This window comes from Myotis brandtii, unplaced genomic scaffold, assembly GCF_000412655.1.
Source record: "Myotis brandtii unplaced genomic scaffold, ASM41265v1 scaffold17, whole genome shotgun sequence".
Lineage (NCBI taxonomy): Eukaryota > Metazoa > Chordata > Mammalia > Chiroptera > Vespertilionidae > Myotis > Myotis brandtii.
Window position 1 is genome coordinate 9,096,728 of NW_005356259.1, and position 20,049 is coordinate 9,116,776.

At 36.4% G+C, this 20,049-nt stretch overlaps 1 protein-coding gene across 2 annotated transcripts in view; it reads right to left on the minus strand.

Moving 5' to 3' along the window:
* Positions 1-20,049, minus strand: part of TAX1BP1 (Tax1 (human T-cell leukemia virus type I) binding protein 1) — a 58,748-nt gene that overhangs the window by 33,350 nt on the left and 5,349 nt on the right. For both annotated transcript variants that reach the window (XM_005862959.2, XM_005862958.2), the window contains exons 2-8: positions 17,258-17,423; positions 12,983-13,085; positions 9,671-9,858; positions 6,097-6,255; positions 5,009-5,157; positions 4,824-4,914; positions 3,572-3,757 (exon numbers count right to left, since the gene is read on the minus strand). In XM_005862959.2, the coding sequence (XP_005863021.1) occupies positions 3,572-3,757; positions 4,824-4,914; positions 5,009-5,157; positions 6,097-6,255; positions 9,671-9,858; positions 12,983-13,085; positions 17,258-17,416 (1,035 nt within the window). In that variant the 5' untranslated portion in view covers positions 17,417-17,423. The remainder of the gene's footprint in view (positions 1-3,571; positions 3,758-4,823; positions 4,915-5,008; positions 5,158-6,096; positions 6,256-9,670; positions 9,859-12,982; positions 13,086-17,257; positions 17,424-20,049) is intronic.

Consider the following 20,049-nt stretch of genomic DNA (forward strand, 5'->3'; position numbering starts at 1 on the left):
TTTTTTATTCTGGGATTTATTTACCTTCTATGGCTGTCACTGGAGCTGAGAGCCGGCTTTAGCTCTGAGGCTCGGCTCCAGCTCTGAGACCTCGGCTGCTGAAAGCAGGTTTCTGGGCTTTGTTTAGCTTCTATAATTGAAACACTGTTGCAACTCCAGCTCTGAGGCCCCGCTGGCTGAAAGCAGGTTTCTGGGGATTGTTTAGATTCTATAATTGCAACATTGTTTCTTAGAGTGCAAGCTCAGAGCCCAGCAGCGGCAGGCGGGGAACCTTGGCTTCCTCCGTCACTGGAGCAAGCAAGCCTCCTGTTCACTTCAGCTGCCTGGCTGCCGGCCGCCATCTTGGTTGGCGGTTAATTTGCATAGCGCCCTGATTAGCCAATGGGAAGCGTGTCAGAGGTACAGTTAATTACCATGTTTGTCTATTATTAGATAGGATGTAAGTATTACAATGTCCCCTTCTTTTCCCCCATTGACCTCTTCTAGCCTGCCTCCATCCCACACTCCAACCCAGGCCTTCACCACCTTGTTGTCTGTGTCCATGGGTTATGCATATATGCATGCAAGTTCTTTGGTTGATCTCTTCCCAGAGGGTTACTTTTACTTTGTACCTTCATGTACTACTTGAATTCTCTTATTATCATGATACTGTATTTATTGCTTTTATAATTTTAAAAAAGTTTTAACAATTAATAATCATTTTTCCAGGTATTCCTTATGTATGTTTTTCCTCACAGAAGTCTTGCTTTAATAGGAAAAGGATATTTAGAGAAATTTTTAGCATTTTATTAAACAATGAATAAGCAATCAAATACACTTTCACCTTTACACTTGCAATCTGCTACGTTAAATACCTGAAAAGTAACTTGGACCTTAATCATCTATAATAATAAAAGCATAATATGCTAATTAGACTGGACAGCCAAACGACCTTGTGGACGCCCTTCCGGAAGTCCTTCCAGATGACCTTCCGGACAAAGCCAGGGCTGTGAGGGCCGAGGCAAGCCGCTGCGGCTGCAAGGACCGAGCCCCTTGCAAGAATTTCGTGCATCAGGCCTCTAGTTAAATATAAATGTCATGTATGTCTGACATTTATATTAACTATGTCTGAGCATGTTTAACAGCAACTACTAAAAACAAAACAATACTCATCCATAAAAATTAATAAATCAATATAAACCTACACAAAGTAGTACTACACAGCCATTTTTAAAAATTAGAAAGATCTCTATGAATTAATATGGAATGATTTCCAGTTTATATTGTTAAATGAAAAACAGCAAAGTACAAAATATATTTAGCATGGCATCTTTTTTTAAGAAAGAAAGGGATCAAAAGGAGTATGTGCACACCAACACCTGCACATAAGCTTAATTTTTCCAAAAAAAAAAAAAAAGCAGAAAGTAAAGAAAATGTTTACCTATGGGTATAAGTTAAAACAGGGATTTTATAAGGAAGAGATTGAGACATCAGAGTAAATTTTTTATATCACTTTGACTTTTGTATGATGCAACTATTTCACATATTCAAAAAATTAAAAGGTTAAGATTGTACAAACAAATATTAAACTTAAATATATACAAATACACTGAACTGTACTACAAATTCATAACAAAGTTTTAAAATTTTAATCCAAGTAATCTGAACATAGTGTCCTATACTTCCTTGGTGAAATATACTCTACGAAAAGTTTTGGAATAGATCTTAATTTTATTTAGCAGACATATTGTTGGAAGTGGCATTGACATAATTCTGAATTTATTGGCATATATAGCTGGGTAGAAAACAAATATAATGATGTTTTGGAAAAAGGGTTCTCACATTGGTAAAAGAGATCTATAATAATAAAAGCGTAATATGCAAATCGACCGAACGGCCAAACAGCGGAACAACCGTCCAGACAACCACATTATGACACCCACTAGTGCCAGGCCAGCCAAGGCGAGTGCAATGCGATTGGTCAGGGGGCCCCACCATCGCCCCATGATCACCCCCCAGAGGGAGGCCCAGGCCACCAGCTGGCAGGGTGATCAATGGGGGGACTCCACGATCGCCCCAAAGAAGGAGGCCCAGACCACACTCTGTGGGACCATTGACCGGCGGGGCTCCACAGAACTGGGGAACCAGGGTGTGTGGCGGCGGATTTGGGCAGTGCCAGGCCAAGGCTGGTGCAAGTGGGGGATGGGGCCGAGAGGCAGCTGGAGCTGTAAAGGCCTACCCTTGCATGAATTTTGGGCATCGGGCCTCTAGTATTGATATAAAATAGAGAAAGATAAGGAAGGTCCTAGATTTGAAGTAAAGATATAAATTAAACACAAAATGTTTAATGAAAGTACAAGGAAACAACCCCTAGTAGCAACAGGATCCAGTTTTAAAATACCATTCCCTACTAAAAGAAAAAAACAGAGCTCCTTGGAAAAATGGCTAATCCCTAAAGCTGTTAACATACAGTTGTGCCACAAAACAAAAGCACTCAAAGCATTAAGGGATCGAATCAAAAAGACACAAAAGCAGGTTTGAAAAGGTTCCCCCTCGCTAAATATGGGACTATTTGGGTATAAAAAAAGAATATTGATAACATAATACACTGAACAAAAAAGAATCCAAAGACCATAGTGATATAATAAAAGGGGGAGATGGCAATAGTGAACCTCTCCTCATTATAGAGGAGTACCTACTAATAAATGTAAAAGGAATGACAGAATTTTTAAGTCACCATTTTGCAATCATTAAAGTAATAACTGATGCAGGTGAGGATCATCAAGGGATAAAAAACACTGGGTGAGAGACTATTGGGGAATAGGATGTTCACATGATCTCAAGTATTATCCCACAGATTACTCAATAATCACAGAGGGAAAGGCACTGATATATGAAGAGACAGGCAGACATAACTTTAAACAAATGAGTAAACCTAACATGATCAAGAATGAAATTAACACTGTGACCTTTGATATGACTGCAACAGAATGTACAAAACATCACCTATGTCTTTTCTTGCCAAAAATAAATGTTTGACCTGATCTAGACATGAGAAAACAACAGACAAATCTAAATTATGGAACATTCCCTCAGACAAGCCTGAATTCTTCAAAAGTATCAATGTCAAAAAAGACAAAAAGTATAGGGACACTACTCTAGATTAGAACAGACCAAGAACACAATACTAAATTTATGTATGATCTTTGACCACACCTGGATCAACAAATTTTAAAGGTTAAATAAAAACATATTTGGGACAATTTGAATGTAGACTAGAACTATATACAAAATGAATACTAAAAATCAGTGTTAAGTTTCTTAGGTGTGCTAATGGTATTATGGTCATAATTCCTGCAACTGACTTTCAAATGGCTCAGAAAAGGCATATATATGGGGGAGATAAAGACGGTTTGCCTTTATTTGAGAAAATGTATTCATTGTTTTGTTCTTCCAACTTTTCTATAAGTTTGAACTTCTTCAAAAGAAAAGGCTGGGGGAGAGAAGATTAAAAATATAAACCATCATATTGTATACATTTAACAGAGATAATGTTTTACAATCTTCAAATACATGGTGCAAAAGTACTTACCTTACTTGAGGTGGTAAGCAGGTAAGCCTTTTGCAGACTATCCTTTTCAGCCAAACAGAATTGTAGTCTGCCAATCTCTTCTTTGAAATGAGTAATCATGTTTTCTTTGTTCCCATCTAAATTCTTTAAAGTTTGGACCTCTGACACAAGCTTGGTATTTTCTATTTCTCTATTCTTCAAATGGACCTGTAACAGTGCTTAAAAATGTCAAGAATATTCTAACTCCATAACCTAAGTCAGTCCAAGTTTAAAATACCACTGTCTGTCTCTAACCCAAATATGATTAAGGAATGGGAAGACTTACCAGACTTGGAGTCAGGAGACACAAGTTCTGCCAAGTGACTAGCTAACTATGTGGATTAACAACACAGCTTTTCTAAGGTTTTTTTTTAACTTTCCAAAGACACTAATAATTCTAAGGTCTAATAATATTACCTGATCTCTAAAGTCTTTTCCTTTGATTTAATAATTTTAATTTCTCTTTAAAATCACAAATGGATTTGGTTGTTCTTTTGGCATTGGGTTACAGACAGATTCAGATATAAAAGCATAATGAGATTCTGGAAAACATCTTAAGCAATTCAATTTTTGCTTGTGAAAACTACTATATCACGTATTTCCTGTATGCCTGAAAATATATTTGTTGTTAATTAACTCAATAAATTTTTCCCAGAAACTTTGGCTGTGACTGTTCATTTGCTCACAACAGATATACAAATCAAAACTACTTTCCACTATAAAGGGTTCTCTTGCTTTGATTAAGAGTACCAGAGATATGCCTTAGCTGGTTTGGCTCAGTGGATAGAGCATTGGCCTGAGGACTAAAGGGTCCCAGGTTCGAGTCCAGTCAAGGGCACATGCCCGGGTTGTGGGCTCGATCTCCAATAGGGGCCATGCAGGAGGCAGCTGATCCATGATTCTCTCTCTCATCATTGATGTTTCGATCTCTATCTTTCCCTCTCCTTTCCTCTCTAAAATAAATTTTAAAATATTAAAAACAAAAAGAGTACCAGAGATAAATGAATTAACATACTTCTTGCACTTTACTCTTTAAATGTATGGAACCTCCCGTTCCAAAAAAGCCCTAAGGTGACTGCAGCCCAAGCCAACATCCTGAACTGCAACTACACAAGAGATCCTGAGCTGTAAAAACTCAGCTAAGCTGCTCCCAATTCCCAACCACTAAATAAGTTTTAGAGTAATTTTCTTATACAGCAACAGAAAAGTAACAGAAACGGAAAGAATAAATTACCTTATAAAGTTCCTTCTCATCCTTTTCTGTCTTCAACTGATATTCAAGTTGTTCTCTTTCACACTGGGCCTTCCTGAGTTTGTCCTTTAAACTGGGTTAAGGTCATGTAACATTAATATAGACAAAATAACTTTGTTAAAACATTTTTAGAACATAAAGATATCTTTTAAAAGTGTCAGAAATACCTGTCTAATTCAGTTTCTTTTTCAATTGCTTTATTTGTCACTAACAGAATATCTTCCTCAAGCTTGACAGCTTTGGATGTAGCATAATTGTATCTCCTCTTAAGTTCTTCATTTTCCATTTTTAAATTTTCTGATACTTCAGTAAGTTCCTAAGAAAGAACAACAATACAGTATTTTGAGAAACATAATTAGTATGATAAAATATGCATCTTACAGAAATCTATGTATTCTTAAATTTTAATCCCAAATTTGTCCCCTCGAAAGTTTATAAACTAAGACTAAAAACTAAACCAGAAATTGTAACATACATTCAACTTTACATATACTAAATTAACTTTTTTCTTGCATTTTCATACACTCTTGTTGATTTCACTAACTTCTCCACCAGAGGGCAGGCAACGAAAATGAGAAAAAAATTTAATTAGTCACTCTCATATTTTACATAGCACTTTTCAATGTTACCCCAATGACAAATCATGTTTCATGATACTACCAAGGTTAACACTCACTTTTTTCTCCCATTTTTTTTCAGCTACTAATTAAAATCCATTTGTATCTCTAATGAAACCACACTGTTTTATACTTACACTTCCTTTTTTCTTAGCTTAAGAAATTGCATCAATATTAAATAGATATTTTTAGGATAATTTATGTAATTTCTCACATCAAGGATTTCAAAAATTTGTCTAATACTACATCTCATTTCACTGAATTCTGATTTTTGGAAAAGTAATTTAACTACTTTATTATATTTTCCCTTATTCAGTGTTTATCATTCCTAATTGTATTTCCAAGCCCTCCCCTCAAAATCAATCAAATACTCTACATTTAGATATAAAGCATCTAGAAACAGTTGTCAGGCACTATGTCATCAAGCCTGGTACCAAAAATCCAAAATTTTAATCATTTACAACATAAAAAAAGTTGTGACAGAAGGTTGATAGAAACTGATCTGTTTTTGTATAAATATCTGTCTAAATGCTATTGTTTTTCAACACAGGGTTTTCACTCACTGTAATTGGTTCAGTTCTTGTGAGAAGTGGGTTTTAGGCTAAAAACTCCTATCAGTTACGTAAGACTCAACCAACCTTTTTCTCTGCTTGCAGTTGGTCACATTTCTCTTTTTCATGGTTAAGTTCTCTTTCCATTCTTTCAATTTGTTCTCGAAGTTGTGTTGTTTCTTTTTCTAGAACGGCAAGCAATTTTAACAGTTCTTCTTTTTCTTTCATGGTTTTCTCCATTTTCAACTGTAAAACAAAAAAACTCATACTGGGTCTTTTTTTTTTTAAATAGTCCTATAATGGTACAAATTGATTTCCCATTTCAAAAAAATAGTAAAGACATTCACAGAAAGAATTTTTACATACTACTTCATATCAAATAGCCTTATTTAGCATTCAGGTAGAAAAGTTCATGAATCAAAAGTTCATGAAGCTTCCTTTGGTTGGGCAAAGAAGAAAAAAAAGTACAGCTAATGAATTTTATTATGATGTTTCCTACTGATCACTTTTCAAGTCAGTACTAAAAATAAGGCATAAAACTTCATAAGTGACTTAACTCTGGGCATATCTTGAGTAATAATTTGGAAGAAAATGTATACCTCTTCCTGAATGCAAATCATGGGAAATTGTTGAATCTATTAAGAACTTTCTTATGTTACATAAGGCCTTCATCTAGAGATTACTATTAAAAGGGTTCTTTAAATAAGGTATTAGGAATAAATTTCAATATGTGATGCCTTTTATGTGGCATAAAATAAATAAAAAAACTTTATAAATAAATGCAAATTTTAGGACTAAAATGCGGACTGTAACATTATATTAATTATTATGGAAACACTAATAGTTATTCTGTTCAGGAAATCTAAACTCTAATATTCTAAAAAATTAATGAATTAAGGGACCTAAAATAGTAACTAAAATGGTTAACACTTCTCTTACAGGCAGACATCACTGACTCTAATGAGGAAAGATTGTATATTCATTTAGCTAAAATAAAATGGCCTGGCCGACATGACTCAGTGGTTGAGCATCGACCTGTAAACCAGGAAGTTACGGTTCAATTCTGGTCAGGGCATATGCCCAGGTTGTGGGCTCGATCCCCAGTGCGGGGTGTGCAGGAAGCAGCCAGTAATGATTCTCTCTCTCATCACTGATGTTTCTATCTTTCTCCCTCCCCCTTCCTCTCTGACATCAATAAAAATGCATTTTAAAAATAATAATAAATAAATAAAATGTATGCCCAACAATAGACTCCAAGTCAGTTTTCCAGGGTCATGGAACCAAACTGATTAAAGTCTAAAATCGTTTTTATGGAAGTTGAATGGCTGTAAGTTTTTAGAATGACCCTTCTACCTCATTCATCACACCAAATGAAAATGACAGGAGTAAATACCCTCAAAAGAGAAAACTTTATTTATTTACTGAACGTCTTTCATACCTTGCCTATTTTATTTTTTATAATGACTTTTGGCTTTAAACTTTCTCATAGCTTAAAATATAGATACATCTTGATATACTGCAAAAGGAACATTATAAAAGAACCACTTTTCCCCAGTGATTCATTTAATTGGCACATAAATTCAAATTAGATTAAAATGTATACAAGTCAAATTCCTGCCCCCAATTCTGTATTGTGAAATCTTTCAAGCACATAGCAGTTAAAATTTTACAATGAATACCCATATACCCATCACCTAAATTCACTAATATTTTGCGATTTTAATTTTATTTCCCTTTATATTCAGTACTTAATTTATTTATGTAATTGTGGAGGAGTGGAACTAAACCATTTGAAACAAAATTGCACACTTCACCCCTAACTACTGAGAGCAAGCATCTCCTAATAAGAACAATTTCCTATTCAACCACTACCATTATAATAGTTAATTAGTAATTTTTTAAAAACTCCAGGATCCAGTCAAGATTCACACACTGAAGCATTATATTTTATCACTTTTAATGTCAATAGTACCCTAGACAATGTCTCACATATCTACTATTTTTGTGCAGTTTTAGATAAAATCATTAAAGATTTTGCTGAATGTGAAAATTTAAAAGACTTGTCCAAAACTTGGTCAGAATATAAAAACATTTTATCTCAGAAATATTTCCCTAAGAGACAGCAATTTACATTTCTTTATGAAGAAGAAGTGAAATAAATTGTATGGTGTCCCAATTTACTTAGAAAACGTGCACAAGAGATGCAGATGCCAAAACGCCCCTTCTTCTGTTCGCGGCCCTGAAGTCAGGGTGGTCTAGCAAGTATTCAAAAAGCTGCAATGTAAACTAACAGCATTCTTCTTAAGAGCCGGGCTTGTTTCAGCATCTTTGACTAGCATTCAAATACCAGGCTAAAAACCTTGATCATCAGGCAGTTGTCAACACAAAATGTTTCAGTCAGCCTATAAAAGTTACATTTCTTTATTTAAGATAAGAGAAGAATTTCTGGAAGGGGGAAGGGTAGATATGGAAGAATTCACACACAAAAAAAGAAAAAAATAAAGTATGTTATCTATAACCTCTTGTCTTTTTTCTCTAATCTCAGTTTATTAAGGTAAATAAGATAAAATCAAAGTCATAAAATATTTACATATAAAAAGCTCATCTGACTATAAAGAAAAGCAATGACCTGTCAGTAAATGTGAATATAAAGTAATCAAAAATGTATGCTGAACCAATTAAAGAAGCTGTATTTCACAGAAACACAAATGTAACATTCCAGTACTTAGGTTTAGGGTAAAAATATTGAGAAATATTTTGAAAGAATGTTGTTCTAATTTCTTCTTCAATAACTACTAAAAATTAAGACATAAGGCATTATTAGAGCATCTGCACAGTACATTTCTATTGGAGCCAATGCAATGACTCCAAATATTCAATTAAAAAAAATAGTGAGAAGCTTTTCACCTTTTTTCAGTTATGGTTAATCCAAGCTTATTCATTTGATCAGATGACAAGGAAAAAAAATCATTCTAAAAATATTCAACTTAAACCTTGAGACTGGGATGCTTCCCTGATTCACTGCCACACTTGGGATAGAGTATGCTCATAGTACAGTAAAATAAAGTTCACATCCAATGACAGATTTATTGCTGTACACTACTTTCCCTCCAGCTTCACCTTCCAAATCTCTACCATTCTACACTTAATGGAGTAGGCCACCACCAAAGAAAGGTTGGGGGTGAGGAAATATTAGGAAAGCTATAGGTCTAAATTCTCTCAAGAGTTGTTTATTGCACATCTACTATGCACAAAACACTTCTAGAGCCTAGGGACAGTCCCTGCCACAGTGAAAGCAATAACACAGTTGTGATAAAAAGACTTTTAAAGCATTTCAAAAATACACTAAGTTATGCATATATGCATAATCCATGGTCACAGACAATAGGGTGGTGAAGGCCAGAGGTAGGGGCTGGCAGCGCGCTGGTGGGGGTCAATGGGGGATAAAGGAGGACATATGTGATATTTTCAATAATAAAGATTTTTAAACAGGAAAAAAAATACACTAAGTATTTTTCAATTATTTTAGTTTAAAAGCATCTGCTTTTTAGGTTATACACTTGCATAACATAAGAATTCTTAAAATGCCAATTAACCTGTGTTCTTACATGCTCTGTTTTTAAAATTATCTATGAATCACTAACTCACTGTTGGTACTAACCTCAAGAAGGCCAGCTTTTGTGGTCACCACCAACATGTCAGAATTTCCTTCATCTTCCATAGTAAGCAACTCTTCAACTGGAGAAGAAGCTCGAAACTGGAAAGGTGTACTTGCTCCACGAATTTCACCCTTATGGGTAACGTAACAGAATTGATAAAATTCTCCATCATCATTTGGAAGGTAATATCCTAAGAGGAAGTTAACCAAAAATTATTAAACTTCCTATTATAAAATGTTACTTTAACAATATTTGTCATGTCCTCTCATTCCTGACCCTGTTTCTAGGCATTTAGGATATGTCTTTCTTCCTATTTTTCCTAAATTATCAGAACTAGACTTTCCCTTCTTCCCTTAACATGCCCGAATTTTTCTACCTTGGGTCTAAGCTTATATTCCCAGAATATCCTTTTCCCAAATCTTCACTAGAGCAAAACTAAGTCATCTGGGAGAGTGTCAAAATGTAGTTTTCAAGGAGAGGAAGGCTGGAGGAGGAGCAAGGGAAAAACAAGCAGAAAAATCTAGGAGGATTATTAGGAGTGAGAACATGCCATTTAAAGAAATCTTCCCTCAATTCATTACATGTAAAAGGGAGATATTAACAAAAGGAATATGCTACACGTGTAAACTGTGTAACAGCAGAAAAGAGGATGAGGTCCACTGATGCTGTAGAACAAAAAAAGCTTTGGAACTACACAGATTTTATTCTGGAATTCCAGCTCTACCACTAACTATTATTTACTTAACCTCTTGTGCCCCAGAGTTTCTTAGCTGTAAAACAGACTCCAAGCCATCTATCTCAGAGTTCCAAAGTATCTATAATGTATTTATACCATCCAGGTCACTAATGTGTGTTCACTATTTGTTCCTTCTTTCTTCAATTCAATTGTTACCTTCTCTTTCAAATTTTGCTGGATTATCCTAGTTCAAAATTAAGTTCCCTTCCCTCCAAAATGCCCATGGTATTTTTTACATTAAGAAAAACAACTTCCACAATATACCTTATATTACCATTCATTATACACATGCTTTATATCCTATATCAAGACCTCAGAAATATTGAGGGCAGATATAGAATATAAAAATTCTGGAATACCTGTAAAAAGGAAGCATTAAATGACTGTGAAATGAACCTACAAAAAATGAATATATTCACCTTGTCTTGGATGTTACTATTAAACAGAAATCTGTAATCACTATGGCTGTTATTCTTCCATATCTTAAAATTTTCAGTCTCATTCTTATGATATCTAGTTCATTTGATTTCATTCTTTTTTTTTTTTTAAATATATATTTTACTGATTTTTCACAGAGAGGAAGGGAGAGGGACAGAGAGTCAGAAACATCGATGGGAGAGAAACATCGATCAGCTGCCTCCTGCACATCCCCAACTGGGGATGTGCCCGCAACCAAGGTACATGCCCCTGACCGGAATCGAACCTGGGACCCCTGAGTCCGCAGGCCGACGCTCTATCCACTGAGCCAAACCGGTCAGGGCTTGATTTCATTCTTAAAAAAATAATTGGCCTTTCTCTTTAGAAATAAGAGAGAGGGGCAGAGAAAAATACAAGGTAAGCCAAGAACATCATCTGGTGCTTGAAAGTAAGAAAGAAGTCCTTTAAAAAGCACTGGGGGATGAAGGGAATATTAAAAATAAAACAAAACACAGGAGCTCACCTGATGGAAATTACCTAGGATCAAAAAAAGCTAAGACAATTTGAGCAAAAAAATGATGATAGTATTAGACTTTATTCCATAGAATAAAGTAAGTATCCATGAGTCCATGGTGAAGAGGACTTTTCCTAACATAATTCCAACTAATAAATATACAAGAAATGAGAATAGAGGAGCATCACCAGACAAATACAACAACAATAACTATTGTAAGCAAGATTCAGTAATGTATACTAACTAAAATGAGTGGGTAAAAGTTTGAAGAGAAACAAGATTATTTCCTTAGTCTCAAAGTAACTCCCCTATAATAGTCACTAATTACAAAAGAAAAACTATTACCTCTACAGTGGAAAAATCCAGCAGACACCACCTTAACCAAGTGATCAAGATTAGTACCAGTAATAAGATATATGGGCGCCGAAACCGGTTTGGCTCAGTGGATAGAGCGTCGGCCTGCGGACTGAAAGGTCCCAGGTTCGATTCCGGTCAAGGGCATGTACCTGGGTTGCGAGCATATCCCCAGTGGGAAATGTGCAGGAGGCAGCTGATCGATGTTTCTCTCTCATCGATGTTTCTAACTCTCTCTCTCTCCCTTCCTCTCTGTAAAAAATCAATAAAATATATTTAAAAAAAAAAAAAAGATATATGGGCATAGTGCTCCCTGATAAAATACACTGAGAAGGGTACAACATTAGTTCTCTGGTATTCTTCCTGAAAATGTATAACCTCAGTGCAATTATGACAAAGCATCAGACAAACCCAAAAGAAGAAACATTTTCATATAGAAAAATAATACAATAAACTGTTTCACATACTTACAACTGTAAACCTACTTTTGCCCATCCCTGTCTTTTTCTCACCTCTAATCCCATCCAATATAAAAAAAAGTATAGTATGCAAATTGTCCCCTCCAACAGAGTTCTTTGAGAAGTTGGACCAGGGGATGGGCTGGCCAGGGGAAAGGAGGGAGGCCCCAGCCGGTGGCGGCAGGTAGCTGGGGGAAGGGAGGGAGGCCCTGGCCAGCAGCCGGCAGCCACTAGGGACCCTACCAGTGCACAAATTTCATGCACTGGGCCTATAGTTTGTTATATTATTCTAACATGAGTAATAGCATTGTTTTCTCATTTGGGAAAAAGAACATCAAAAGTAAAGAGCTGATAAGAAATCAACTCTTCAATGAAAGTTAACAAGCAAAAACCTTTATAATGTCTACATAAAATATCATGTGACCTATGTTTAAAATAGGTACTAGGTTTCTTTTTGCCAGTAGATATTTACATTATGACTTTTGCTAAACAAAAGATACTAATTGCCCTAACCAGTTTGGCTCAGTGGATAGAGCATCGGCCTGCAGACTGAAAGGTCCCAGGTTCGATTCTGGTCAAGGGCATGTACCTTGGTTGCGGGCACATCCCCAGTAGGAGGTGTGCAGGAGGCAGCTGATCGATGTTTCTAACTCTCTATCTCTCTCCCTTCCTCTCTGTAAAAAAATCAATAAAATATATATTTTTTTAAAAAGATACTAATTAATTCAATTGTGGTATGCTGGCTATGCCTTAGTAGACCATTATAATGGGTACATCATTTTTAATAGCAATAAAATACCTAGTTTCACCCAGTTCTGCAGTTTTCAATTCTTACCTTGAAATGCTAATACACAATTTACTGTTGATCCTTCTACATAATTTTCAGGCATAGGGGACCATAAAAATGTGTAATAATCACGAGCAGTACTCCATCCAACCTAACGGAAAAAAAACATGGAGATTATTAGAAAGTAGTTTAATATAGAGTGATATCTTATAGCATATTGTTTTTTACTGCATCCTAAAGTTAAGACATGGGTTAATATGCTTACAAATCATAATATTTTAACCAGCATGTCAGATTTTATGGTTTTTTATTAAGCTGTAACCTAATGCTATAAAAAAAATCTATATAAATGAAACAGTAGTTTCTCTACTATGTATTAAAATGCAATTTGATATCCAATTTCTCAAGGAAAATCTTAGTATCAAATAGAAAAACTTACATTTTGCTTAAAATTTGAATTCATTAAACAGGTTTTTTAAACATTATTTTATGCTTCAAAGTTAAGTGTTTAATTAGAGCCCTGCCCCTTAAATCCACTAACTTCACTGATCTTTCACCTTTAGCAAGTCTTGCTTGAAGCCAATTGGTAAATTTTGTAAAAAGTCCTTTATTATCAAGATGTTTATATACACAAATAGACTACCTATGTCCTATCTCTAAAACACTTTCAACTGACAACATGTATACATTACGTATCTCAGTCTGTATTATCCAGATGAATTGTAGTGTGCTAAGTATGGATTAGAGATGTGTAAAATAGGTACTAGGTTTCTATTTGCCAGTAATATTACAAGAAATAATACTCCACCGAGTTAAATTATAAGTATATTCTTAATTCTGATTGACCTAGTTTTAGAGATTGCAGAACACTGAAGCTGGAAGAATTTTAACAATCTTTAGTCTCCAAAGGAGTGTTTTCAAACTGTAGGTCACAACCCAGTAGGAAGTATATTAATTTAGTGGTTCATGACATTAACTTTTTGATTTATATAGAATTAGAAAAGGATCAGAGTACATGACAGCTAAGTACTGCTTCATAAAAAATCTGTTTCAGATGTATTTGCAAGCACCTTTGTTTGCTAGGTCGCATCACAGAATTTGTGTGTGTCAGGGTCAAAAACATTTGAAAGACATTATAATTTTCATCTCTTTACTGATGAAAAGGAAGTTTAAAGAATATGTGATGTAAGTGATTTACCTCACCTATTAAGGCTCAAGTTTTTCCCCTTGGAACTATTAGAAGATAAAATTAGATGATGAATATAAAAGCAGCACTTAGCAGAGTGCCTGACCATGGTGAGTACTCCTTAAGTGGTAATTTTTGTTAAGCACAGTGTATAGGAAATAGGTCAGATTACCAGAAAATACCTCTTACTATTATGACTTCAACTAAATTACTTCTGTTTCCTCCTCTTTAAAATGGAGATAATGGTAACAATCTCAAAGGGTTGTGTGTGTTTATTAAATAAAATAATCCCTGTAAAGCACTTAGCACAATACCAAGCACATCAGTGATCATTACATCCTATCTTAAAAAAAAGGAGTAATATGCAAATTGACCATCACTCCAACACACAAGATGGCCGCCACAAGATGGCTGGCAGGGGAGGGCAGTTGTGGACAATCAGGCCAGCAGGGGAGGGTAGTTGGTGGGAACCATGCCCGAAAGGAGTGTAGCTGTGGACGATTAGGCCTGCAGGGGAGGGTAGCTGGGGGGAACCAGGCCTGAAAGGGAGTGTAGTTGTGGACGATCAGGCCTGCAGGGGAGGGTAGTTGGGGGGAACCAGGCCCGAAAGGAAGGGTAGCTGTGGACGATCTGGTCGGCAGGGGAGGGCAGTTGGGGGCAATCAGGCCTGCAGGGGAGCCCAGTTGGGGGGAACCAGGCCTGCAGTGGAGCCCAGTTGGGGGGAACCAGGCCTGCAGGGGAGCCCAGTTGGGGGGAACCAGGCCTGCAGGGGAGCCCAGTTGGGGGGAACCAGGCCTGCAGGGGAGCCCAGTTGGGGGGAACCAGGCCTGCAGGGGAGCCCAGTTGGGGGGAACCAGGCCTGCAGGGGAGCCCAGTTGGGGGGAACCAGGCCTGCAGGGGAGCCCAGTTGGGGGGAACCAGGCCTGCAGGGGAGCCCAGTTGGGGGGAACCAGGCCTGCAGGGGAGCCCAGTTGGGGGGAACCAGGCCTGCAGGGGAGGACAGTTGGGGGCCACCAGGCCTACAGGGGAGGGCAGTTGGGGGGAACCAGGCCTGCAGGGGAGGGCAGTTGGTTAGGTGTCGATCAGGCTGGCAGGGGAGTGGTTAGGGGCAATCAGGCAGGCGAGCGGTTGGGAGCCAGCAGTCCTGGATTGTGAGAGGGATGTCGGACATCCCTCAAGGGGTCCGAGATTGGAGAGGGTGCAGGCTGGACTGAGGGACACACACCCTGTGCACGAATTTCATTATCATATTGGTGTTATCATTAGTTGAAAGACACACAGTGTTATCATATTAGTTCAAAGACACACAGACTTTTAGGGAGAGTGAACTGACTCTACAGTTCTTTTCATATCCCCTAGTGCTTCTACCATTTCCTGACAACATTTTGAACAATGGAACAGTTATAAAGTTACCTATGACTGTCAGAATGTATTGCTCCTAAGAGCTATACTTTAATCCAGTTATAAAAGGGTGTAGGTGTATCTACAGTAAGGAAGGAACCAAAACAATGGATGTTTCACATAGTTTAGTTTGGGGAAGTACAATAGTACTGGCATCATTCTTCTACTAATGCAATAGTGAAATAAGAGCAAAAAAGTAAATTAAGCAAGGGTAACATGGAAGAAAAAGAAAATCTTTAACTAGATTAACCTGTTAGAAAAACATATTGGATAAGAAGTATTGCTCTTAAAAAATAAAGAAAGAAGTACTGCTCATAAAGGAAACTGAGAGGGGGTGTAAAGAAGATCAGAAGGACATCAAGGTTACCTAGCAAAAATAAAGATATTGATAAGTTCTAGAGAAACATTGAGAGAAAGAAAAACATTAGGGTGAAGAGAGCATACTTTTAGCCCTAACCGGTTTGGCTCAGTGGATAGAGCATCGGCCTGCGGACTGAAAGGTCCCAGGTTCGATTCCGGCCAAGGGCATGTACCTTGGTTGTGGGCACATCCCCAGTAGGGGGTGTGCAGGAGGCAGCTGATCGATGTTTCTCTCTCATCGATGTTTCTAACTCTCTATCCCTCTCCCTTCCTCTCTGTAAAAAATCAATAAAATATATTTTTTTTAAAAAGAGCACTTTTAAAGAGGGAGGGAGGGAGAGGGAGATACTGAGGTCCAGGGGGGCACTATTTTGGGGGGAGGAAGTAAAGGGAGACAGACACAATAGGAAAGGCACTGAAAATATATTTTCTGGTTATATGTGTACAAATATAAAACCTACAAAGAAATATAGAAAATGAGCCTATGAATTTTTAAATCTAGAAAAATATATACCAAACTTAACTACAAGCTATTTCTGGGGAAGGTGGGGCTACAATGGATAGAGCCATTCACTTTCTTTTTTATATACTGTAGTTTTCAAATATTGTATTATCAAGAGTAAAGGTCCTTTCTATTTAAAAGAAAAATACAGCAAAAATGCCACATACATGTGAGGATGCAATGCTGATTCTTAGACAGAAATATCATAAACAGCATAAATGTCCCACCACGAGGTAAAATGTTTCAGAGCTATATTAATAAGAAAGTGGTTATAATTTTAAGTAAAAAATTCAGAACATAAGAAAGGTCATGCAGTCTATTCCACACATCAACTTACATACCTATATTTACAAAGACTTCCCACTGCCAGTACTTCGGTCCTTTGTAGACAGAATGAAGTTTAATTCCAACCTTATCTTACACCACCTAAGTCAAGTTTTGTTCTAGTTAAAATTACTCATTCTCATAAACATTCTCACCTCTGTGCCTTTACTTATACCATCTTCCTGCCAGGAATGTCCTTTCCTCAACCTCATTACCCTGCTCTATTCTTCTCATTTTTTCAGGTAAGAAATGGAGAAAATGGAAAAAGAAAACAAAGATTCTTAAAATTTTTTCACATGACCTTGAGTGAAGCCAAACCTTTTGATCATAGACAGCAAAGCCTGGATCCAAGTTTCCAACATTTGTTGTATACTATCCCACTGTTAAATACAAAATGTTTACATTTACAAATGTAAATGTTTTATATCTGACGTTACAAAAATGACCCTGAATGTAGAGTGAAGATAGAGCAAGTAAAGCTACTGATCAACTGCGTAAAAGAAAATAGAGTGTACCCAGATGGAAGAAATAGGAAGAAAGTTTTTCTTACCTTGAATATACCAACCCAATCTTTTGGATGTGGATGGATATATGGAGTTAAGGTATAATGACATTCTAGATGTGCATTAGGAAGGTAACTCTTGGCCACATTTTGAAAGATGACATGGGCAAAATTGGAAGTCTGTGGGACTTCTTGAAAGGATGTCATTGTGAATCTGAAACAAGTAAATCACACAAGTTGAATGATACCCAACTAAGAAAAACTTTAATCTTCAGAAAATGTATCATTAAATGCAACTTACATTGATATCTACATCATAATTTTTGAGAAGACATATACTTTTTAATATTGGCACTCCTCCTTAAAAATGTGATTAAATATAAAGACACAGACAAATTGGGAAATAAAGAATTTCCAATATGACTCAGAAAGTTACGTGGGAGCTAAAAAGCTTTTAAACCAAAATAAAAAACAAACTATGAACTCTCTTGGAAAGCCTAGCTCTTTGCTTCTTTTGCAACCAACAGCTTCTATGTTGGACCTTTGAACTTCATTATTTTCCTCCCTAACCTGACCCATCCATCCCTCTCCTAGGTTGTTGGCTCCTATAACATATGCTAATCTCTCAGTGCCTGCATTCCTCACCCATGTTTGTGATCCTCTAGCTACACATAAGAATCTTTAGGGGCCTTAAAAAAAGAAAAAGACAGTGACTTTCTGGAAGTGGGACCTGGGTGTGAGCACGTGTATGTGAACATTTTGTTTTGTTTTGTTTTTTAGCATCTTTCTCAAGTAATCTTAATCCTGTATGTGATTAGGACAAAGAACTACTACTTAGACTCTGACCTAACTCAACAACCTAAGTCTTCATTACCATCGCTCACTCATTTCCACTAATACCTAGACCCAAACTGTCTTCTTTGGCTTCTGGTACATGCTTCTTCAGATCTCTCAAACCATGTAAAATCTCAGCTGATCTACTTAAAATAGCTCAGCCTATCTGTTCCTCTACCTATACCAATTCTACCCTTTCATTCTGGGTTCAATAATCCTACCTTGACTTCCAGTATTCATTTTTTCTTCCCATTAATTTCCACATAGTTACTGATTAAAAATAAATATACTGTTTTACATTAAATACAAACTGTAGAAATCTATAATGGATTCAGTAAATGCTCACTGGCTTACAGAACACCAAGCACTGGATAGCAGATGAATAGTTAAAATAGATTACAAAAATCTACATGATCCAAATGCTTTCTGTGCTATACTTTTGGGGGGGAAAAAAGGGGATTTACTTTTTTTTTTTTCAAAAGTACTAGTATAGCAACTGAGGATTTACTTCAAAAAGCTATCTCTACAGTGTGACACAGAATCGGTATCATCACTGATTCTATAATACATCTAAGAAACTAACCCTATTGTACTTGCTTCTGAGTTTTCAAAACAAGACTATAATAATGAAGAAAATAGCCCTAACCAGTTTGGCTTAGTGGATAGAGCGTCGGCCTGCGGACTGAAGGGTCCCAGGTTTGATTCCAGTCAAGGGCATGTACCTTGGTTGCGGGCACATCCCCAGTTGGGGGCATGCAGGAGGCAGCTGATCGATGTTTCTCTCTCATTGATGTTTCTAACTCTCTATCCCTCTCCCTTCCTCTCTGTAAAAAATCAATAAAATGTATTTTTTTTAAAATAAAAAATAATGAAAAAAAATAGGAACAACATTTTTTGCTAACCAAATTTATCTAATTTACTTCACAAATCAATGAAGTTTCTACATGGCAAGCACAACAGTAAGACTCTGCTCATATTTTAATAATTATTAAGTTTTCATTGCTAGGAAGTTCTAAGACAATATGCTTTTACAACTATTCCTTTTGCTGACCTGTTTAAAATACTAAGGCAAATTTTTAAGGTTTTGAAACAACAAGCACTTTCTTTGTATGTCTTCTCTGCTTCTGTTATGTTAAAAGTAATGCTTTATTAAAACAACATATTAGCTATCCCATAAACAGTCTGTCAATCCTGAACCTGAAAGCCACTGTGGTAAAATACCAGACTGGTTGTCTGTTAAGACTCTCCCCACTTGTGGTTTGCCAGAATTAGGAGCTAAAGAGAGTGTTCAGGATTAATCCTCCCTAGCTATCTCTACACTAACAAGAAGGTTCTATTACCAGCAACCTATTTCACAGAAACACTTAACTGTCAATACTCCCCAGCTGATAACCCAAAACCTCCAGGAAAATAAAAAAAGTCACACTTATAAACACTGGAACCCTGCCTAAAATAACTAAAGAGTTCTATTACTTTCTCTTTGAATTGTCTGAGCTAATCTGGGTTTAGGGGGATGTCATGATGCTAATGAAGTCATTAATGATAATCTCTTTTCAAGTCAGTGGTTTCATAAAGGAAAAAAACCCATTCAGATTCCAGTTTTGAAAAAAATGTTCACTACTGGTAAGATACTAAGAAAAACTATAACTGAATCAACTGAATAAACTTCTAATAGATACAACTACCTAAACTGATGCAAGTGAATCAGTAACATTTTTCTATGAAAAGACTGAATATTTAAGTTTCTCTGAGGAAGATATTCAGTAAGGAGAAAATAAGGCTAGCTTAGAATGAGTTACCCATGTTTTTAATTAGAAGCGGAATAAAAATAAAACCTCTTTTTTTTTTCTTAAAACTTAACACATTTCCTAAAGTAAACTAAATCAACAAAGCTGTAATTATCTACACTAATAAAAGAGAAACATGGTAATTGGCGTACGACCGCTACCCTTTTCATTGGCTAATCAGTGAGTATATGCAAATTAACTGTCAGCCAAGATGGCAGC